The following is a 21,613-nucleotide window of genomic DNA, read 5'->3' as shown; positions in this document are numbered from 1 at the left end:
GAACAGCTCAAAGTTATCCTTCACACCATCCTTCCGGAGTAGATTCTCGGCAAGGTGCCAAGTACACCAACGATGGTGCAAAGGTGCATACCCCTCTATCTGCTCTCGCACGACATTAAGTATGCCCTGATGCCTATTAGATATGATGCCAACCTCTCTACCAGGCCCAACCACATGTAACCATACTAGCCTCAAGAACCATCCCCAACTGTCATTGTTCTCCCTCTCAACCAATGCAAATGCCAAAGGAACTAAGTTGTTGTTCGCGTCACAGGATATGGCTATAAGAAGTGTGCCCCTGTATTTGCTAATCAAGAATGTACCGTCAATGGAGAAGATGGGACGACAGTGCCTAAAGGCCTCGACACACTGAGGGAAGCACCAGAAAGCACGGAAGAATATCTGTCTCCCGTCCTTCCATTCATTTGGTTTTGGTATGTACTCATAATGCATGCTTGGATTCACCGCTTTGATTGCATTGAAAAGTACCGGCAGCTGCTCGTACCCAGCCTCCCAGTCCCCATATATCATCTTCCACGCTCGCTGCTTAGCCCTCCAAGCTTTACCATAACTTATCACATAACCTCCATACAACTCCTCAACGGTCCTGATAATTGTCCTAACCTTCATGTTGGGTTCTAACTGCAATATTGCCATTAACCGCTTGGTAATGAGGGTTGATGTCAACTGTAGATGCTTCATTCTAAGCTCATGATCAGCACAATTGTGTGGCCCAACAATTTTTATGATATTCCACTTCCCCGTTACCTTTTGCTTCCTTGCACAAACCCTCTATGGGCAGCTTCCTTCTCACACACAACTGTGTAACGGCGCTCCGCATATGAATGTAACACCTTGTAAGGTCTCTTTCGTATCACTGCAAACGCATGCAACCACCTCTTCAATGCAGGGAAGTTCTTGAATACCCAACCCTTCTCAATTACCATGCTAGGGCCGGTCTTAGTAGCTTCTAGGAGCTCATCATCACGTCCTTCTGCACACGCATGATCGGAATGAGCAATATCGCTGAACTCGTAAACTCTTGGATCACGGTGGTCGGGAAAGATACGCCTGAACATCTCAACATCACTATCTGTCATCTCTCCAACAGGGCGATCATCATCACATTCAAGATCCATTCTCATCTCATATGCATCCGAATTATTCATAATTTCAACACTATTGGAGCCACGGAATCCATCTCCACAGTGCATTTGCGCAGCAACTGGGGGCACATCCATGTTGTCAGGAATATCTCCTGCAACATAAGTAAACATTTGAGGAAAGAAGGAAAAAAATGGATGTAATGAAGGGGGTAGCTCCCAACAAGCGTGCGGATAAGACACTTACTCTGATGATTATGTGTCAACAGGATCTCATGAGGAGGATCTACCACAACATCAAGAGTCCGACAAGCATCTCCAACTACCTCATTAGGGGCAGATTCAACATTGGGAACCGTAGGTGCAACCTCCACGTTGATAATAGGTTCCGAGACAGGAGGGTCGAAATGTGCCTGCTAACCCATTGGTGGGGAAGACCAGCGAGGGATGGGCTCAACTGACACCCGACGCACAACCACATCCAAACTTTGGAACTGGCACTTCATAACCGATCTCACATACTTCTCCCATTGGTCCGCACACCGAATTGGGATCATCTTCCTTAGAAGGTTGGGAGGGGTACCTAGGTGAAGTATACCCTCCACTACGATACCATCATCTCCATGGCAATGTAGCTCCTCCCGAGCCCTTGTAACCAACTCACAAAATGAAAACTTCTCATCGAATAACACAGCCACGCTTTGCATCTCAACAAGCTCAACATATCCATAATGATCTCTTTCCACGATGCCTCCATGATAGATGCTAACTAGGTTGTCCATCTAGTCCGTACACATAACGATGCACAACTCATTTAGTAAAATAACAACTCATTTAGTAAAATATAAATGAACCATACTAAATACAAGATCTCTTGTATGAATTAACTAACTAAATAGATACTATCAAATTCACTACTAACTACTAACTACTAAGTACTACTAACTTTTAGTTATGTAACTAAGTATATAACTATTTAACTAACTACCCTACTAACTATATAACTTTGTAAAGAAAATTACATATGAAGAAAATTTGTCTAACTATTCTATCTAACTATCTATCCAACTATTCTATCTAACTATTATACCTACCTATCCAAATTCTACCTATTCTATCTAAATTATATCTACCTATCTAAATTGTATCTAACTATTCTATATTACCTTGTAGGAGACGGTCGCGGGGAGCGGCGGTGGGCGGGCGGTCGGGCGCGTGGACCCGCGGCGGGTGGGCGAGCGACCAAGCGTGGGGGGCGGCGGGCGGCCAGGTGGGCGGCTGAGACTGGGGAGCGGCGGGCGGGCGGGCGGGCGACCACAGGGACGAGCGGCGGGAGGGCGGGAAGGAGCGGCGGGCCGGCGAGGAAATGTGCAATGCGAAACAGAGAAAGAAAACCTCCCGTGGCTATGTAACCGTGCTTGGCGCCAGGCTGGGTGGCACCAAGCGTGTGCGCCATGTCAACATACAGGCACCTGCGTAAGGATCTAGGCGCCAGCGGCTCTGGCGCCGAGGCGTGTATGCTTGGCGCCATCAATATTAGCGCCAAGCTCAGGGTCCATTTTTCGAAATGTTTCCTCCAAGGATCTATTTGTGAGAATCTTTCGAAAAAAGGGCTAAAAAAAGTCGGGTGCAAGTGCAGCTACAAACGGTAGTCCTCTGCAGTTAGCAGCCTTCAGTCTTCGCTGACTGCCAACCAGAGGATCTCCTTCCCCCGTTGTGAGAGGCCAAGAAACACGAGAGTGAAGCAGCGTCCATGGCGGGAGAGGAGGCTGGGAGGAGAGGTGTTCCCTCCCTGCTGAACCCGTCTTCGTCTTCCAGCGAAGGGCAGCAAGAACACATCGCCTCTGATGTCACACAGGTCAAAGCGCCTGCCCCTTATCTTCTCCTCGTTCTCTGTCTCTTCCATCTCCTTTCTGCTCTTTCGAATTCAGGTGCCACGAGAGATTGATTGTTCATGTGCAACGATTTCGTCAGCTCATCGGATGGACGCCTCTGATCGAGCTAAAGCGAATCGCCAGCAAGGATGGGGTTGACGCCCGGATCGTCGGCAAGGTCGAGGCATATCAGCCCCTCTGCTCCGTCAAGGATCGAAGCGCTTTGAGGTCTGACCTTTTCCTTCATTTTTGACTCACTAGTTAGGATGTGGAGATGGTACTCTGAACAGTTTCAGCTACCAGACTGTTTGTGGATCATCTGATTTAACCTTTAGCTGAAAAATAGCAAACTGTGAGGAGGGGACACAAGTCAACAGGCAATCTTGTGGGGTGCCCTGCACATGACTACCAAGTTCAGACATGTATGGCCTGCATTTTTGCTGTGCAATCCCATGCCCTTCATGGTCCTAATTTTCCCTATCAGGATATGATTTATGCTGCACCTAACTACCAGTTCCATTAGTTTCAAAAAAAAACTACCAGTTCCATTACTGTTCCTCAGTCATACAATTGTACTTGCACAGAGTACATAGTAACGCTTCTGTTTTCTTCTGAAGGATGATAGAAGATGCAGAGGAGAGGGGATTGATTTCACCTGGTGTCACAACACTCGTCGAGCCGACAAGCGGCAACTTGGGGTTAGGAATTGTCCTCATTGCTCTTCGCAAAGGCTACAGGTTTGTCGCAGTTATGCCGGGTCAATATTCACTTGATAAGCAGATCCTGTTGAGATACATGGGTGCAGAGTTGTACTTGACTGGTAAGTTGAGCTCTGGGAAGCTTAAGCTTTGGCATCACCTTACTTGCCTTTTTTGTTTTGGATTTTGTTTAAATTCTCAGTGGAATTGTATGGGTGACATTCTCCCCTTGGGTGACATATGCAGATCCAGCCCTTGGGTTTCCAGGCATAACCAAGAAGGTTGAAGAGCTCAAAGAAGAATTGCCCAATGTACATGTTCTTGATCAATTCTCGAACAAAGCAAATCCTGAAGCACATATTAGGTGGACTGGTATGGTTACTGAATGAGCCTGAATATGATGATTTTTGTTTCAGTAAACACGAGCTATTAGCTAATGCGTACCGATTCTTTTTTTTCCTTCTGAAATTTACACTTTCTTGATGTTTCAACTTGCAAGGTGGTGCTAAGCACTTATTTCAGTTTTTTCCTCCTCACATGACTATAATGCAAATATCATTGTATCACAACCTGATTGCCTGCGCCATGTTTATTGACCCTGTCATGGATAGTCCAGAAACCAAAACATATTGCACCAAACTTCCTGTATATTGCAAGAACTTGTATTACAGAATAGTGATAGATAGGAGTTTCTATCCTAGAGTATATACTCTGCTGGAACTAGTACAGCTCACTGTGCTGTTTCTACATGCTGCCATAATGCATTACATATTTACATGTTACTTACATAATATGATATACAGGACCTGAGATTTGGAAGGACACTGCTGGCAAGGTGGACATATTTGTAGCTGGTTCTGGCTCAGGAGGTACGGTAACAGGTGTTGGAAAGTATCTGAAGATGCAAAACCCAGCTATCAAGATCATCTGTGTTGAGCCTGCAGAGTCTCCAGTTGTTTCAGGTAATACGCTATTCAGAAACATAAATAGTTGAATATATGATCGTAGAACTCATGATTGTGGTTAACATAGGAAGTTAGATAGCCAGAGAAAAAATTGTCATTGAGTGGCTCTATGCTCCCAGAAAGTATTCCATCAAGTAGCTAATGTTTGCCTAGAAATAATTCACTTTCCAGTATGGCTGTATGGCCCCTACTGTCTATATATGTCTAGACTCCAGGTCATGCTTTGTTTGGACTAGCACAGGGTGATGTTTTCGACACTGAACAATTGCAATCAATTTTGCACATTGATTGGTAATGGCATATTGACATAGTATTACTATCCTTCAGGTGGCGAACCAGGAAAACATAAAATCCAGGGAATAGGCCCGGGATTTATACCTGAAGTACTGGACACCTCAGTTATCGATGAGTCTGTCACAGTGACCACTGAGGAGGCAATGGTGACCGCAAGGAGACTGGCCAAGGAAGAGGGCCTTCTTGTGGGTATATCTTCTGGAGCAAACATGGCAGCATGCTTGAAGGTTTGCAATATGTCCTAACTAAAGGCTCTTCCATTAACATCTATTCCCTCCGTTTCAAATTGTAGGTCGTTTTGACTTTTCTAGGTTCATAGATAATATTATGCATCTAGACATCCACTATATCTAGGTGCATAGCAAAAACTATGCACCTTGAAAAGCTAAAATGACCTACAATTTGAAACGGAGGGAGTGTCAACCATCCTGAAATTTATCGGTAAATCTTCAAATTAACATGCCTTTAGGTCGCGTCGAGAGAAGAAAACAAGGGGAAGATGATTGTCACCATGTTTCCAAGCGGGGGCGAGAGATACATGAACTCCGACCTATTTGCAGCTGTGAGAGAGGAGTGTATTGCCATGACATTTTGATCTCGCCACTTATTCAGAAGATGGCTACATTCCACGTAATGGTCGGCCTGTGCATTATGCAGCTGATATACGGTGATACCACAATGAATTGTGTGATTTTGCTACGGAATTTATATTCAAGAAATTTGTATGAACTGACTGGAGACAAGAGGACAACTAACTGTCCCAGTTAATTTATTTCAAAATTTTAGTTGACCGTATCATTTTCTGAGCTAACATATAGCCAACAAAACGCCTCCAAATACATATGGTCTACAAAGGTGAAACTTTAACTAACTATTTCTATAAAAATATGACATATTTCAATGGAAAATAATAAAATATTTTGAAAGTATTTTTTATGGTAAATCTATTAACATCTATTTTACATGTCAATCTGTATAGCCTCTTTTTAATATACTGATGATCAAAGTAAAAGAAAACGTTTGGTCGACAGCAGTTAATCCTAAAAACATGATGAATCAGATTGAGTAAAAAAAAAGAAACAAATGCACAATGTATTTTATTTACGCAGGTATTTAGGAACTACTTTGTACATGTACAAATTAATTAACTAACCAATATGCATCTAGTGAACCACATATAGCGCGCAGGGTGTCCAACTACGGTAGTGCACAATTTCATCATCTCGAATTGACAAAATCCCTTTCAAATCTGATGCTCTGATCAACACTTCTTCTTTTTTAATGTTTATTTGCAAATGGTCCATATGAAGTTTTTGCTTGAAAATCCGTTGTCTACTACGAGTATTTTGGTTCGCTAATGGTGTTCGTCCAGCGCCAGCGCCCAGCCGTCGTGTTCCCGCTGTCACGAGAGCCAAAACGAGGCGCGGCGCGCCACCTGCTCCTGTCGATGTCCGCCGCGCCGCCCTGTCGCCGCCGCGCCCGTCGCAACAGCTGCCAGTTGACGCCACGCCATATTAAGCTCCCCGCTCCTAATCTGGGCGTCTCCCCCCTGCACGCGCAGGCCTCCGCCCTCGCCGCCTTATTTATTCGCCGGCGCAGCGCGCAGGGCCGAGCTGCCATTGCCATACAAATCAAACCAGGCCACAGGAGCATCGAACCCAAGCCGCCCCGGCTCCGTGCGATCCCGTGCGTGCCGCGCCACACGGTCTCCTGACGGCGGCGCAGCGAGGAAACAAGCTGGCAGCGTGACCGGAGACGAGCCGCGGCGTGGTCCTTGGCCTCCCGATGCTCGCCGGAGGCTGAGGCCGCCTCGTTCGCCGCGCGGAGAGATCCCAGCCGTCCGAGCCCGGTCGGACGGCTGTGCTGGCGGTGCAAAAATAGCCTTGATGTTGTTTGCCGACGACGCGTTCCGACCAGCTCCAACCGAGGATTAGGCGGCGGCATCCCGTCCCGTTCGCGGCTGTGCTGGTCGCGCGGAGATCGGGGAGCGGCGGCGGCCGGCGCGCGCAGGGCGTTGCCCCTGCAGGACATCGCCAACGCCGAGCTCCGCGACAAGGACGCCACCGGCAGGGCGACCGAGGAGAGGGCCTCGTCCGGCCTCCAGTCCTCGTCGTCGTCGGAGGCGGCGGCGGCCATGTCGTCGCCCGGGCGCCAGCCGGCGGCCGCCTCGCCGCCTCCGACGCAGCTGATGGACCGGCGCTCGTCATCGGGCGGCGCCGGGGCGGCGGAGGCCGACCCGGAGCGGATCCCCGCGGCGGTGTTCGAGCGGGACGACCCGTCGGAGTCGAACAAGGACTGGAGCATGATGTCCACGGAGTCGGTGTTCGGGCTCCAGGTCGCGCCGTCCAGCGACTTCACCGGCTTCTTCCTGGCGCACCCGGAGCTCATGGACATCGCCACGCCGCCGCGATCCAGCACGGTCGCCACGCCGCCGCGCACCAGCGCGGCCGACGACGCCGACGACGACGACGCCAAGGCCCCCGTCATCTCGCCGCCCTTCGACAGCATCCCGGAGCTCCCCGATAACACCATGAAGGGCAACTACTCCTTCGCCTTCCCAAAGTATGCACATCTCGCCATCAATGGCATACAAGCACGTCCTTTTGTTTCAAAGTTTGTTCTCGGCTGATGAACAATACCTGATCGTGCAGCTTGATAGAGGACCGGAGGAACTTCTCCAAGAAGGCGGCTCCGCAGGAGGAGGAGCAGCCAGCGGCAGCGGCGCCGACATTGCCGGCTGAGGCGGCGCCAGCACCGGCACAAGAGGAAGCGCAGGCGCAGAGGCAGGCGAGCAGCAAACCGGAGGAAGCTCCGAAGCCGGCATCAGGAAAGGGCGGCTTGTTCTCGTGCTTCCCCTGCTGCTGATGAGCGAGCAGAATCCAATGTCCGAGCTGGAATGGCACGACGTCGCCTATGTAAATGGTCACTTGGGAGCTGTTTTAGAGTCCGATGGAGTGGCCTCACGTGTGTGCAGAAATGCAGGGTGTAAGGGGCTATGATTTTCCTGGTACAAAAAATGGAGTTGGGGCAGCAGAGGTTCAGGCAAGGGAGTATATATGTCAAAAATTCAGAGTGGCTATACTGGCAATGCAACGATCTTTGTACGTACTATGGCCTATGGGGAGACTGAACAATTCAAAGCCATTTCCCACGTTTTTTATAATTTTCTGTACAGTCCAATTCTGAAAGTAGACTTGTAATTGAAGAGTAAATGCTGCAATTCAGAATGCAAGTATTGCATACTTTTTGCATACAAGCAAGGGCATTGGTGCCTGGACTCTAAAAGGCCAGGGATGAAGGTACTTTGGCAACAAGAGCTGAAGGTAAAACAAGTGGGACAATAACAGGTTTATCAGGTAAATTGTAGCTGCAGTTCATGATGTGTGTATGATAAGTGATAACTACGGGCCGATGCTTACATGACAGAAAAGGTTCCCCTTGCATAAGACGAAAAATTAGTGAACTTTGCAAACAGAGGAAATTTAACTGCCAAAGATTTGAGCTATTTGTATCATGCGAAGTTACATTCCGCATGCCCAGCCTAGCAAAGCACATCGACAAAAGGAAATCTCCTTGGCCATTTACAGTTACAGCATAGTACACAAAATTCTGATATGGCATCTCTATCACACAGAACAGGCATTCGGATCTAGTACAATGGTAATGCTAAAGAACTTGCAGGTACTTCATGTTTGCATACCATTCAACTAGAAGACCTTACTGCTGGCTGGAGACTGGCGCTCCATCTTCATTCTGCACAGCTTCAATTGCTGGAGTTTTCTTTGCAACTTGTTTGGGAATATCAAGGTCATCTTGGATGCAACGTTGCAAAGGATGGGACAGAAGAATGCACATCTGACGAAAGAGAACGCGAGCAAGCCCTTGACCAGTCTCGAGAATGTACCCCTCATACTGGCTGACATGCTCAAGAGCATCAACCAAGGCATCATATACTTTCTGTGGACAGTTATCAGCAGTTGGCTTGTCATGGAGATAGATTATGTCCAGGGTGAAATTCTTTGGTTTTACAGGCCACTGATGGTGAGGCTTAGTAGAGGAACGGCAGTAGATGAGTACCTGAAATGATTAGCCTTGCCGCAGTCAAGACCCAAGGCATTATAATTGAAGAGATGCAAAGGAAATTACTACATATGAAACAGTGTGACATGATCAAATGAACCATGTTCAACATGCTGTGCACAGTAGGATAGATAGTGATCCGATGAAAATTAGCACCTCAACACAAAAGTGATCTTAGCATTTTACATATACTGAAACCAACAACCATTTCCAGAGTACAATAATTTACAAAGAGAGCCCTTTATGTTAAATTTAAATAACATGCGCGTGACAACAATAGACAAATTCTTGTCAACAAGGATCTACGTGACTACCACTTCTGCTTGATATGTTATTGGTTACCAAACACTAACATGGAAGAAAATTACCAGCTAGACATTATTTAAAAGCAACGTGACCCTGATTCGTAGTTACAAAAAGCTTACCACCCTGAGAAGCCGGCCTTGCGATTCTGCCATTTTCCCTTCCTGGCAAGCTATCTTGAAGAGCTGTGTGAGATCAGCTGTTGCATATCTTGATTCTGAAGCAGACAAGGAATGGATTGCCTCCATTGCAGAACCAACATCACTGCTGAAGTCCTTCTTAACCTTAAAATTCAAGGGTGAAAACAGGTCTATTAACCAAACTAATTGTCACATTCCGGAAACAAAACCAGTATCTTCACCAATAACTCTTAAAGCAAACTACAGAACAACAGCAGATAACATTGGGGAAAGTCGGGCAAAAATCTCACTCAACTGCTAACTTAAACCTAACCTAACCAGAACTCCCTCAAGTGGATCACCTCATAATAACATAACATTAAAATATGGAAAAACAACAGAGATCAAATGAGCAATTGTAAATTTGGGGGCAATATCCCACCTAACTGCTAGCTCAAAACAAAGGTAAACAGAATTCCCTCATGTGGGTCCTCTGTCCTTTCATATCTCAAATGGACGCTCAAACATTTATATAGTTCGCACATAACAGAAGGAATCATGATTTATAATCATCAAGCATTTCTGCACAAACAGGAATAGTGTCCTCTACAATAAATTTGGGGGCACTATCTCACTCAACTCAGAGCAACTCCAAGAGGCTGCTAATCTTACCCCCAATACCTTTTTTAGGAAAAAAGAGAGAAAAAATGAACTCCAACAATCCACCTAAACCTTCCCAATTTTTTAGCGACGCTAAAAAACAGCCTGCCACCGCGTATATTTTAGCGTTGGCGTTCCTCCCCCAATCCTGATTCCCGCACGCCCGCGCGTCCCTTCCGATGGGCCCAATACGATGACGTGGCCTGTGTTTGAAATATTGGGGGCTATTTATTAGCGATCTGCTGTGGACTAATATGTTTTTGGGGGAAATTTTTTTTAGGAGAACCCCCAATACTATGTATTGGGGAAGAATTTTTTAGGATACTCTTGGAGTTGCTCTAACTTAAACCCAACCTAAACAGAATTCCAGCATGTACATCCCCTCGTATACCGAACTGGACGCCCATACATATATAGTTCCACGCATCAGTGAAGGAATCATGATTTCTAGTACGAGACGACAGGGGGCCATATCAAACATTTCTTCAGGAATACGAGCAGTGCCCCCTACGATTTCTCATCGGAAAGGGCAAGGAACTCAAAATTCCGCCAAACGCAACCGAGAAATGAAGGGATCGGGTCACGGAAACCGCCGTACCATGGAGACGGTCTCGCCGAGGGAGGCGAAGGCGAAGCGGTGGTCGGGGCACATGGTGAGCTTGCTGTGGACGAAGAGCAGCAGCGCCTGCCTGACCGCGTCCATCCGCCTCACCGCGGGCCGGGCGCCCCCGGCACCCGCGGGCGGCTGCGGCTGCGGCGACGCGGTGGAGGTGGAGCCGGGGGACGGCGCGGAGGCGGCGGCGGACTTCATCTCGGCGCTCGCCTCGAGGTCGACGTCGACGCAGAAGAGGATGTCCTCCGCGGGGAGGCGGACCGGCGGCAGCGAGTAGCGCGGCGCCGACGCCGCCGCCGTCGCGGTGGGTGGCGTGGGGTCCGTCGCCATCGGGACAGCGTGGCCGGTGGGCTGGGTGCCTGGGTGGGGGAGGATGGGCTCGGTCGCCGGTCTGGCGGAATAGTTGGGTTGGGTTCGTTGGTCCGGTCGCAATTCGCAAAGGCCTCTTGGCTGCTGCGGTGCTGCCTGCACGCGGGCCAGGATTCCAGAATCGCGCTCGTTGCTGCACCCGAAAAGGCAAATATTATTTATTTAAAAAAACTTTCAGGATTGAATTCCATTTTCTCTACTTTTTCAATCCTCATGCATAATGCAGGGTGATCACCCCTCCCTGTGAAAGATCAGCAAATAGCGAATAAGTTTGCCACTGAATAACATTTGTGAGCAGTGGTGGCACCGAAAATTACTCTCACACACTAGTGACCGGGAAACCGAGCTTATTATATGAATATATCATCCATTGTAATTAGAAGGATAAATTGTGCTTGTATAATTTCTTTTTTTTCTCTCTCTGTAGAAATGTATCAAGAGATTTACCCGGAGAGTCCGGCGATGAAGACTTTGCCCCCAGATTCAGGAATAAAATGAATAAGCTTGAGATTTTCATGCGTTTTATCAGTTTATCGTGGGCATTGAAATATTCGGTATTTGGCATGCGGAAAAAATTACCACGCATGTTTTCATTTTTATTTTGGCTTGTTCCTGCGTGCAATTCTTCTCTCTGCGCAAAACCGACTCAAGTTTTACAGACACGTGGAAGCTGAGTAGGTATATGAAGTTTTTGCCTTCATTTTCACTAGTAACACTTTAGAAATTCAGTATTTGCATCCTGCTTTAAGGTGTTTCTGTCAGTAGTCTATTCTTGGGCCGCAACTCCGCAAGAGGTGGGCCAAAGTGCTTGCGGCCCGAAATCCCGAAGAAATAGAAAATTAGGAGGTGAGGGATTCAATTTCAAATTTTCAGGGATATATATAGAAAATGGGTGCAGTTTTATATAGTAGTAATAATTTAAAAAAGGACAGGTTTTTTTTTAGTCCTGTCAGGTTTTCATAAGATCTCCATAAATATAAGCTAGGAGGGAGATCTGCCTAAAGAGCAGCTGCAGCGTGAAGCACCACCGTGGGAGCCACGAAGACAATGAATGGCAGTAAAAAAGAAAGAGGTGTGCAGTGAGCAGGTGAGGTGAGAGGCAATATTTTAATCAAAGCACCAGGTGAAAAGTTGGGCACCAGGTGCCACGATTTGGAAATGGCACCCCGTCGCTCCAGCGCATAGCCACCCCATGACCTCTTTCTCTCTCTCTTCTTAGTAGTCTCAAAAATGCAACGCTGGAGCTGCTTAGACTAGCTAGATCGACCGTACAACAAATGGCAGGAGCATGTTTCAGCTTCATGAAATAAGCTTATTGCATAAATAAAGGGCTGTTTAATTAATGATTTTAAAATCATGACCATACGACATAAAAAGTTGAAGAATTTGTATATATCATCGTGTATATTTTGAGTTCTCGTAAAGCTTTTTATGTATCCCCAATATAGGTCTGCGTTCTTCACTTGCTTCACTTCCAATTTATTTTTAGTTCCTGAAATATCACGCACCTTGTGCTTCTTCACCCTTCTACCGAAGTGACTCGATCGGAGGTGCACCGTACATGTAGAATTACCAACCGTTTTGGACCCAAAATTCCGAAGGATGTAATTAAAGTCTGATAGGTTGGATTCCAACTTTTGCCAAGCTAAAACCATGGCAAGCCAAAATCAGAGCCCACCAAAGTTAGGGGAAGAAAGTTTTGTATTTACTTGGTTTAGTGCCAAAATTTGGCAGCCAATATTTTTCTCCATGTGAGTTTAAAGAACATGATTTTAATTACAAATATCGTTGCACCAGTTTTTTGATAATGAACCAAGTGATAGCCAAAAGTTTTAGGCATATTTTGGTTGGGTAAACATTGGCACCAGCCCTTACTTCGGCAATTAATCCTCTCATCGCGAGCAGGGCCTTAAATGCATCTTTGGCATCGCGCAACAACACTAATTGTCGTTCTAACCGTCTTACGTTGCAGTCTTTGATACTGGTAGTAGTCTTAGGCCAGTCTCAATGGGAGTGTTATGGGGTTTCATTGGCATTTTATCACATACCACATCAGCAAAAACTGCTGACTTGGCAGGCTATTTATGAGGAGAGAGGAGAGGGGAGTTTCATCCCTATGAAATCCACTTGGTACAGTTACCAAGTTCCATGAAATCTAATAAAATTTGTATTGGGCACGCTATGGTTTCATGACATGACACATTTGATCATAGGATAACGCAAAAATTAAATGATTTAGACTATCTATAAAACTGATAATACACCGAGAGTGACAGTTTCATTCCATTAAAAAGCTAACATGACACTCCTAGTAATAATGTGATGAAATCATGCGCTGAAACTGGCCTTACCCTAGCTGGGCGTGTTCACATAACGCAGCCATCCAGCTGTCGAGCGCGAGCGCAGCGCTGCGGTGCATCGCGTGTGTGTGGTCGCTCACGGGAACGCGGACTTGACGAGCAAGAGGTAGCACCCGCGCCTAGCTAGCCACTTTAATCGCGAAACACTAGTCAGGAAATCCATTGCAGCAGCCATAGCTGCTTTCAGCTAGCATGGAGTGCGTAGGGCCCCGCGCTGCTGCCTGCCTGCATGGCTGATATGGTGAAGGGTGAGGCCGTGAGGGTGAGCGTTGCCCATGCCGGCCACCAGCTGCCCCTTGCCGGTGACACTGACACCTCGAGCGGGCTTGGTTTTCACTTTTCCCTCGGCCAGCGCTCGGCTTCGTTCCCCATCTCATCTACCTCTCCTGTCGTCTTCTCGCCGTTTCTCCTTCCCTGGCTGCAGTCTGCGTACTTCGCCCCGGCCGGAAGAGATGGATCCCGACGGAAGCTATGCTTGTGAGCTTCTTCTTCTCCAACTGTCTTGGACTCCTGGCCATCATCTTCCGTTGATCTTTTCCGTGTCCTTTCCTTACCTGTCTGTTGTTGTTACAGGGCAAGCAGCTGCAGCAGAAGCGAGGAAGCCGTTGAGGCTGAGGGTGCGCTCCGCGGCCAGGGGCCTGCTCTTCTGGGGCCTCGCCGCGGCGGCGCTCGCGCTCTCCGTCATGCTCGCTCCGATGGGCTCCCTCTTCCTGCTGGTACGTACCGATGGCTCCCCAGCTATTTCATTTCTTCTCTTTGCTCGCCGCCGCGACCGGCCGACCGGCCGGCGACGTCGCGTGCTCGTCCCTTGGCTTGTTGAAATAACTTGCGGAATGCCGCGCCGTGTGCAGGGCCCCTGCGCCCCGCCGACCGACGCGGAGGCCGCGGGCCTGCGCGCCGAGGCGGCGCTGCTGCTGCTGTCCGGGGCCGGGCAGGCGCTCGCGGCGCAGGTGGCGCTGCTCGTGCCGTGGCGGCCGCTCGCCTACCTCGCCTGGGTGGTGGCCACCCCCACCTTCAACCACGCCACCGCCGTCCTCCTGAGGATCGTCGCTGCCCCGGCCATCTCCATGGCGTGGTCGCCGCCTACTTCGGACTATTCTCCGGCATACTGTTCGTGGCGCTCATCGCATCATGTGCCGTCGTCCTCTTCGGAAAGAAGTAGCTGCCATGCCATGCATTGGCCGTCCAATTGATCATAACCAATGCCTACTAGTAGAATAATCTCCAAGGCAAGGCTTGTTAGATAATTGAAACAATCTTTCCGGCCTCTGCATCGTACAATGCTCAATGCAAGAAGCCTAGAGTAGAATCGAAGTAGATCAAATTTGTTGTTGTCCACTGTCGTCTGACTGACAGCATCTATCTAGCATGTTCACTGTTCACCTTTGTGTGGCATATATGTCGCCACGTAGCTTCATTAGCCAAGGTTATGCATGGTTAGTACCATCGGAGTGATGAGTTCTTGAAAATTGTACTTTGGTTGGTATGCGTAACCTAACTATGAGTTTCCATTTCCTAGTTATTACTTGAGCTTATAGTGATGTTGGCATCATGTCTTAATTTACTTGTGCTAATGAACAGCCTCTGAAATCGACGACCCTAATGCAAGACACTGGAACACACTTCACAACAAAACAGTGCTATGCAATTGCAGTGTCCTTGAGAGAGATCATTGCTCTCATGTCTCAAGTACATGTCATCTCGTAGCTAAGGACAGTAAGAGGTAGTACTAACAAACTGCCGTCTATTTAAGAAAGGATCTGGCGAGCTCAATCAAACGCAGGGCGGCAGCGCGTTGCGTACTTGTGTTTGTGGTCAGTGGTCTCTCACGGGAACGTGGGTTGACGAACAAGGCCGCTACTCTACAAGCATCTATCGGGTAAGAGGTAGTACCTGCGCCCAGCTAGGCCTTGCAGTGCATGGCGACACTAGTCGGGAAAGCCATGGCAATGGCAACGCAAAGCTGCCAACCTGATGTGACGAAGGGTGAGCATAAGCGTAACAGCGTTGCCCATGCCTGCCGGCCAGCTGCTCTTGCCGGTGACATCTCGATCAAGTCCTTCGTTTTCGCTTTATTCTCCCCTCGGCTCCCCCATCTCATATCGACCAGCGACCACCTCTCTGTCCTCGCCTCGTCTTGCCGTTTCTCCTTGGCTCCTTCGCCCCGGCTGGAAGCAATGGATCCTGCCGGGAGCGACGCTTGTGAGCTTCTTCTTCTTCATCTGTCTTGATCTTTTCCGGTCTCTCTTTTCCGTGCCCTTGCGGCCTTATTACGGGGCAACCAGCAGAAGCAAGGAGGCCGTCAAGTATGAGGGTGCGCGCCGCGGCCAGGGCCCTGCTCGCTGCTCCTCTGGCGCCTCGCCGCGGCGGCGCTCGCGCTCTCCGTCATGCTCACCCCGACTGGCTCCCTCTTCCTGCTGGTACGTAACGTGCTGATGACTGCTACACACGCGCGTGCTCCAGCAAGTTCGTTTCTTCATTTTGATCGCCCGCCGGCCGCCGCGTGTTCGTTCGCCCGTTCGTTGAAATTTCTTAGCCAACGACGCAGGGCCGCCCCTGCGCGCCGCCGCCGACCGACGCGTTCGCCACGCGCCTGCGCGCCGAGGCGGCGCTGCTGCTGCTGTCCGGCGCCGGGCAGGCGCAGGTGGCGCTGCTCGTGCCGTGGCGGCCGCTCGCCTTCCTCACCTGGCTGCTGGCCACTCGCACCACCAACCACGCCGTCGCCGTCCTCCTGCGGATCGCCGACTACTGCCCCGGCCCCCGGGCCTGTGCAGGGCGCGCTCGCCGCCTATTTTGACTGCTTCTTTGCCATACTGTTCGCGGCGCTGATCGCAGGCTCCGTCGTCGTCCTTTTCGGAGAGTAGTAGCTGCCATCATGCCACTGGCCGTGCAATTGATCTCATCAGTGTCTACCTACGACTACGAGTATCCAAGTAGATCGTGCGTACTGTCCACTGTCACACCCGGTTTCTGGACAAAACCGAATGCATCGCATATGTGTGTCAGGATCCGTTCTCACACATATGTTGACGTCATCAGTGAATACATCAAAGACAGTGCTCAAAAACGTACATAAACCAGTAGGAACTTTATTACACTCAGCGTGATAGACACGAAGGTCTTTAATCGTTCACCGATAACTTAACACGCACGCGCGCGCACAGCGCAGCTTCTCCACAGGCTTGACTGGTGAACACCTGCCTATAACTCCTCGAAGTCGTCGAAGAACTCCACGTCGTCACAAGCTTCTGAACAGCGTTTGAGCAAGGATGAGTACACTTATGTTTAGTACTCAGCAAGTGGGGGAAACATGCAAGGCTCACAAGGAATGGCTCAAGGCTTTAAGCGATTAGCGTTTTAATTGGTCAAATTTTATTAGCAGCACCTAATTACTAGATGTAAGTTTATACCAACCCAATTAAGCATATAACATTAACATTAACCCAAAGGTAAAGGTAACACAGTTTATTCTCATCTTTAAGTTCAATTATCATGTGAGGGACCAAGCCGCTCTTAACCGTGAGCACGGCTGATATATCAGTTTACACTCTGCAGAGGTTGTACACTTTGCCCACAACTCGTGGTCCCCGTGTCGCACGGGTTTGCAAAGCCCTTAAACACTTCCTTTGGTGAGTGGTTGGGGGGTCCACTACGAAGCCTTTACAAAGACACGCAGATAACTGGTAGCCCGCTAGAGTTTCAGTAGCGATGCGGACCACAACCCGTTAATGAGACAGCACCTTAGCGAAGGCTACTGCTCCGGATCGTGCACCCAACACCTTCCCCCTCCTTGCCCTTTCGGTAAAGCCACCAGCTAACCACATGCCTAATTATTCAGCTAAGATTAGAGCTATGTGATGTTGTGGTTGAACTGTTTTCTTGGGTGGTTCTCCATGTTCCGATTAAAACAAGTGTTCTTGCAATTAAATAGGTATAGCAACATAAATAAAGCATGATTAACATCTTTCATGATTAGAACATTACCAACCCATAGTTAAGCAACTAGAAGGCTACCCAATATGATTAAACAGTTTCATACAAGGAAACATGATTAAAAGCTAGGTATATCCTTAATAAGCATTCCTGTCAAATTTATGCACATACAAGAAATAAATAAAGTGTTTAATCATGATATTATTGGGACAAAAAGAATATGCAGGGGGAGAAGGCCACTTGCCTTCCTCGGCAAACTAGGAGTACTCTTCTTCGAACGGTGGCTGCTCCTGAACTTGCTCCTCCGCGAACATCACATCGTCTACACGATCACCCAAGGAAAACAAGCAAAGAATGATCAAAACAGTACAACAAACATATGCAAAGGCTTACAACAAACTCCTAAAACTAACGTTCATGCAGAAACGATCGCGTGAGCGCGAGAATCGCTGAAATCGGATTTAAAACGGAGAAGATATGAGATAAACAAGTTTTAGGGGCTAAAACAGAATTAACTATATACTTCAGGGGCTAGCAAGGAATTTTAGAAAGATATACTGAACAGTACATGCAAAAATAGAGAAACATAGGGTTAGATCTACAAGATGACATGGCTCGGGTTAAAATAAAAGATTCTAAGAATTGCAGGGGGTTATTTGTAAGGTTGGTGAGACACAAGAATTAAAGAAAAGAAATAACAGAGAGTTCAGGGACTAGATCGCAAAACATCTTATCGCACACAAAGCCATGGCCTACGGGGAGGGGGGCCTCGCCGGCACACGGGCGGCGGCGCCCCGGTGGGGGAGAGGGGGAAGAGAGGAGGAGGGAAGGAAGGAGAGGGCCCTCACCGACGCGGCGAACAGGAGGAAACAGAAGCTTGACGGCGGCGGCAAGAACTTGGGCGACGGCGCGGCGGTGCGAAAGAGTGGTGAGTGGGTATCAAAACGGAAAGAGGAACTCCGGGCGAGATCAATGGTGACCTTTATAGGCCCTGGGGAGGAGCGGAAGGGGCTCCCGGGAGAGATCGAGAGCCGGCCGGCCATTAATGGCCTTGAAGCTTTGTGCGGCCGTTTTCGGGGAGAGGAAAAGAGGGGGCGGCAGTTTGAGGCAGGGAGTGGGGGAGAGGAGACGACGCGAGGTCGTGGAGGGGCTCGGGAGGCCGAGAGACACCGGGAGACGAGGGGGTCGGGGGGGCGGCACACGGGCGGGCGCCGTGCGTGCGCCTGGCGCTTCAGGAGCCTGGAGGTGGGAGATGAAGGAGCTGGCCGGTTAGGCCAGTTTGGGCCGGCTGGTGGAGGAAAGGAGGGAGGTGGCGGCCCAGAGAAAAAGGAAGAGGGCTGGGCCGGCGCAAGGAGAAAAAGGAGGGAGGTAGGCCGGTTGAAAAAGGAAGGGGGGAGGGAGAAGGTTTGGGCCCAAAGAGAGAGGAAAAGAAGATTGAGCCCGCAGATTGGATTGGAGAAGAAAAGGTTTATAAATTTTGAAACTTTTGCAAACAACACTTCAAACAAAAACTAAACGAAAGATAAAAACTCATCAAACACTTGTCGCCTCTAAAATTAAATTTAAGTGCTCTTTAATTTATTTAAGACCGTAGTTTAATTAAAGTAATTTATTTAATCCTTAGAGCATGAAAGGCTAGACCGAGTTGCTTACATTGCATTGTGATGGAATTTTGGGTGTTACATCCACTGTCTGACAGAGTAACTACGTGCCTTCAGCCTTGTATGTTGATGTACTAGCTCCATCATTGAGGTGATGAGGTCACAAGGTGTTTCCTACTCCACAGTCCACACATCAGACACAAAGCAGCGTGCAACATCATCCATTGCGCTGCTAGCTGCACATGGCGCTCACCTCCTTCGCCTTCGCCCTCACCCCGAACCATTAATCTAAGCCCCTTGTCGTTTTCAGCTCTCGCCGCCTGCCTTCCCTGATCGGAGCCTCGTGGCTGATCTCTCTTCACTGCGCGCGGTCGCTCGCTGGCTGCCTACCTTCCTCGGCCGTCTCGTCTCATTCCCGGGCGATGCAATTACACTGCAGCTTCGCGCGCTCGTCGCGCACGGCGACACGCGGCGCTTATATGCCCGGTCCCCGTCCCGTCCCTTTGCAGAGTCGCAGGCGAGGTGTTAGTTCGGTAGTTGCAGTGAGCAACCAGCCGGCCGGCTGTGCTTGTGCGTTGTCACTTCCAAGTTTGGGCATGGAGTTTCATGGTGAGCACTGCACTCGATTGGTATCCTTCTCTCTTTGAAATTTGATCCTAGCTGGTGGCTGTTTTTCTTAATAGCTACCCATCGTCATGCAGTGCCCATCGCATCATCACATAGAAAAGTCGAACGTTCCACCCACAATAGTTGTCACCGCGGATAGATGGAGACAGAGAAACTTTGTAAAATCGCGTGTCATTTCTTTTGCACCATGTAAGAAAAAAAGAAGAAGGTATCTCACCACCTCCACCCACTTTTCACCTGCTGAGCTTACAAAAAGGTTCGCGGATTGGATGGGGCCTAATTGAAGTACGCAGCGGTCGATGGGCCCCACCCGGTAGACTTGATTGATGGGCCTGACTAAGTACTGACGCTGCGTACTTACGGCCCAGATAAGACACATGGGTGCGCGAATTTTGACGCGAATCAACAACTTTCCTTGGAACAAGATGGATACGGTCGGTCAGTACCCATGCGATCATGGTTATGTCAAATGTGAGGCCTAATGTCCCTCTTTGTTCCCTTTCTTGTTGGAATCCCCTAACATCTGAAATAGAGTTTCAACTTTATGAGTTTTTTTTTTGCTACGGTCATATGGAATTTGAATCTCTTCTAAGAGGCGAATTTGTAGTCAGCCAAAACGATTGTGATCGTGTGTATGCATTTTATTATTCAAACAAGAGGCGAATTTGTAGAAAATAAGACGAGCATGCGAGTATGCGACAAGGTGAATCTCGACCGGTGGTCCTACAACTACAACTCTGATGCGCGCGTGGCCTTGCTGTGATTCAATCTGTCTTGACGCCACATGTCATCTCTGCTCCAAGGCAATGCACCATGGTCCATGGCAGTATGGCAGTAGCCTGTAGTGGAATTTGGAAACCCTTCCATGCGAAGCATTACCCCTGGCGGGAGCGCCCTTCTGGCCGGTTTCAGCTCAGAGACCCGCGGGTCCCTGCGGCCCCAGCCCCGCCGCCTGCCCTCCCCGATCGGAGCGGAGCGTAGCGCAGGTGGATGATTGCGGGGGTGTTTGGATACGATGTGCTAAACTTTAGCAGGGTCACATCGGGTGAAAATTCGTGCATTGGCCTTGATCCGTCGGTTGTTTGCTTCTTATGTAAAATTGTTTGCTGCAATGCAGGGGAGCTGCGCGCTAATGAACGCGGAGGCAGCAGGCCTGCGCGCGGCGGCGGAGCAGCTACTGTTGGCGGCCTCAGCGTAGGTGCTCGCGGGCACGGCAGTGCTGCTCGTGCCGGCGCGGCCGGTCGCCGCCTTCGGCTGCCTCCTGGCCTTGCTCACCTGCTACCACACCTTCGACATCCTCTAGATGCTCGTCTCCTGCCACGGCAAGCCCACGGTGTGCTCGCCTTCCACTACTGGGTCTACTTCATCATGATGGGGGTGGCGCTTATCGTCGGCGTCGACGTCTCCATCCTTTGATGAGATCACTGGCTGCCATGGCCGGCTTGCACGGTTGCACCGCTGCACGAAGCGGATCTCTCTCTCTCTCCCATGCGATCGAGAATCAGTGCATGTTTAGGAGTGTAAGGATCGGTGGCCCAAAGGTGTTGAATTGGACTTTTTCAAATTTCTAGAATAATAAAATCAAACCTTAACCTTAATTTCTAGTGTTGCCCAATCTACGAGGTTCAAACTAGAAACTAAGCACACTAGCAAATAAGAAAGCTAGCAAGGAGAGCACACTAACATGATCATCATTTCCTAAGGCAAAATATAAGCATATCATGAACAAGAGCAAAAAGATAAGTAAATTGCAGGAAGTAAATGCTCAAAGGAAATGCTAAAATGTAAAGAGTGAGGATACGAGACAACCGGATTTTTTTCCCGTGGTATCGAGGAGTTGACGCTCCTCCCCAATCCACGTTGGAGCGCTCACTAAGAGTTTTGCTCCCTAAGTCACAAAGATAAGAGTGCTTCACTAAGAATGCTCATTCTCTATCTCCAGAACGGCGAGCTTCACACCATGTACAAGATCTTCTTCTTGGGGCTCCCACAATCTGCAAGAACTCACCAAGAA

At 49.0% G+C, this 21,613-nt stretch overlaps 4 protein-coding genes across 4 annotated transcripts; 3 read left to right on the top strand and 1 right to left on the bottom strand.

Moving 5' to 3' along the window:
* The first annotated feature begins 2,764 nt into the window (after nt 1-2,764).
* LOC101785643 (cysteine synthase) lies at nt 2,765-5,732 on the top strand. The gene is made up of 7 exons (XM_004964785.3): nt 2,765-2,961; nt 3,078-3,205; nt 3,595-3,797; nt 3,922-4,047; nt 4,479-4,637; nt 4,968-5,161; nt 5,404-5,732. Exons 1-7 carry the CDS (start codon nt 2,857-2,859, stop codon nt 5,527-5,529), a joined length of 1,041 nt encoding a protein of 346 aa, XP_004964842.1. The 5' UTR covers nt 2,765-2,856; the 3' UTR covers nt 5,530-5,732.
* Nucleotides 5,733-7,039: 1,307 nt separating this feature from the next.
* LOC101758929 lies at nt 7,040-8,185 on the top strand. The gene is made up of 2 exons (XM_012845433.2): nt 7,040-7,496; nt 7,586-8,185. Exons 1-2 carry the CDS (start codon nt 7,069-7,071, stop codon nt 7,797-7,799), a joined length of 642 nt encoding a protein of 213 aa, XP_012700887.1. The 5' UTR covers nt 7,040-7,068; the 3' UTR covers nt 7,800-8,185.
* A 103-nt stretch (nt 8,186-8,288) lies between these two features.
* On the bottom strand, nt 8,289-11,118 carry LOC101785241. The gene is made up of 3 exons (XM_004964784.3): nt 10,695-11,118; nt 9,440-9,601; nt 8,289-9,011 (listed from the first exon to the last, which is right to left on the bottom strand). The coding sequence occupies exons 1-3, from the start codon at nt 11,037-11,039 to the stop codon at nt 8,652-8,654; spliced, it is 867 nt and encodes a 288-aa protein (XP_004964841.1). The 5' UTR covers nt 11,040-11,118; the 3' UTR covers nt 8,289-8,651.
* A 2,643-nt stretch (nt 11,119-13,761) lies between these two features.
* LOC101784974 lies at nt 13,762-14,949 on the top strand. Its single transcript, XM_022825650.1, has 3 exons — nt 13,762-13,915; nt 14,012-14,154; nt 14,290-14,949. The coding sequence occupies exons 1-3, from the start codon at nt 13,891-13,893 to the stop codon at nt 14,629-14,631; spliced, it is 510 nt and encodes a 169-aa protein (XP_022681385.1). The 5' UTR covers nt 13,762-13,890; the 3' UTR covers nt 14,632-14,949.
* Nucleotides 14,950-21,613: the final 6,664 nt, after the last annotated feature.

The sequence above is a fragment of the Setaria italica genome, chromosome IV (genome assembly GCF_000263155.2).
Source record: "Setaria italica strain Yugu1 chromosome IV, Setaria_italica_v2.0, whole genome shotgun sequence".
Lineage (NCBI taxonomy): Eukaryota > Viridiplantae > Streptophyta > Magnoliopsida > Poales > Poaceae > Setaria > Setaria italica.
The sequence above is the reverse complement of the archived record's forward strand: the minus strand, read 5'-3'. Positions and strand labels throughout refer to the sequence as shown.